General features: G+C 67.2%; 1 protein-coding gene across 1 annotated transcript in view; it reads right to left on the reverse strand.

Moving 5' to 3' along the window:
- Window positions 1-4: 4 nt before the first annotated feature.
- Window positions 5-232, reverse strand: part of FLAD1 (flavin adenine dinucleotide synthetase 1) — a gene marked incomplete at both ends in the record, with an annotated part of 1,602 nt that continues 1,374 nt past the window's right edge. The window contains 2 exons of the mRNA XM_010146546.1: window positions 5-86; window positions 168-232. Coding sequence (XP_010144848.1) covers window positions 5-86; window positions 168-232 — 147 coding nt within the window. The remainder of the gene's footprint in view (window positions 87-167) is intronic.

The following is a 232-nucleotide window of genomic DNA, read 5'->3' on the forward strand; positions in this document are numbered from 1 at the left end:
CAGCCTCCAGCTGCGGCTGCTGCTCCTTCAGGCGGGTCAGGGCCTCCCGGATGGAGCCCTCCACCGTGCAGAGCTGGACCTTGTACCTGCGCGGGCAGGACGGGCAGCTGCCTGCAGGAGACACCGCTCACCCCCTGCCCGGCGGCCCACCCCTCTCTGGCCCATACCTCTGGACAGTTGCCTGGATGAACTGCTCCATTTCGGGGAAGGGGGATACGATGCGGATGTAGAG

Source organism: Eurypyga helias, unplaced genomic scaffold (assembly GCF_000690775.1).
Source record: "Eurypyga helias isolate BGI_N326 unplaced genomic scaffold, ASM69077v1 scaffold41692, whole genome shotgun sequence".
Classification (NCBI taxonomy): Eukaryota; Metazoa; Chordata; class Aves; order Eurypygiformes; family Eurypygidae; genus Eurypyga; species Eurypyga helias.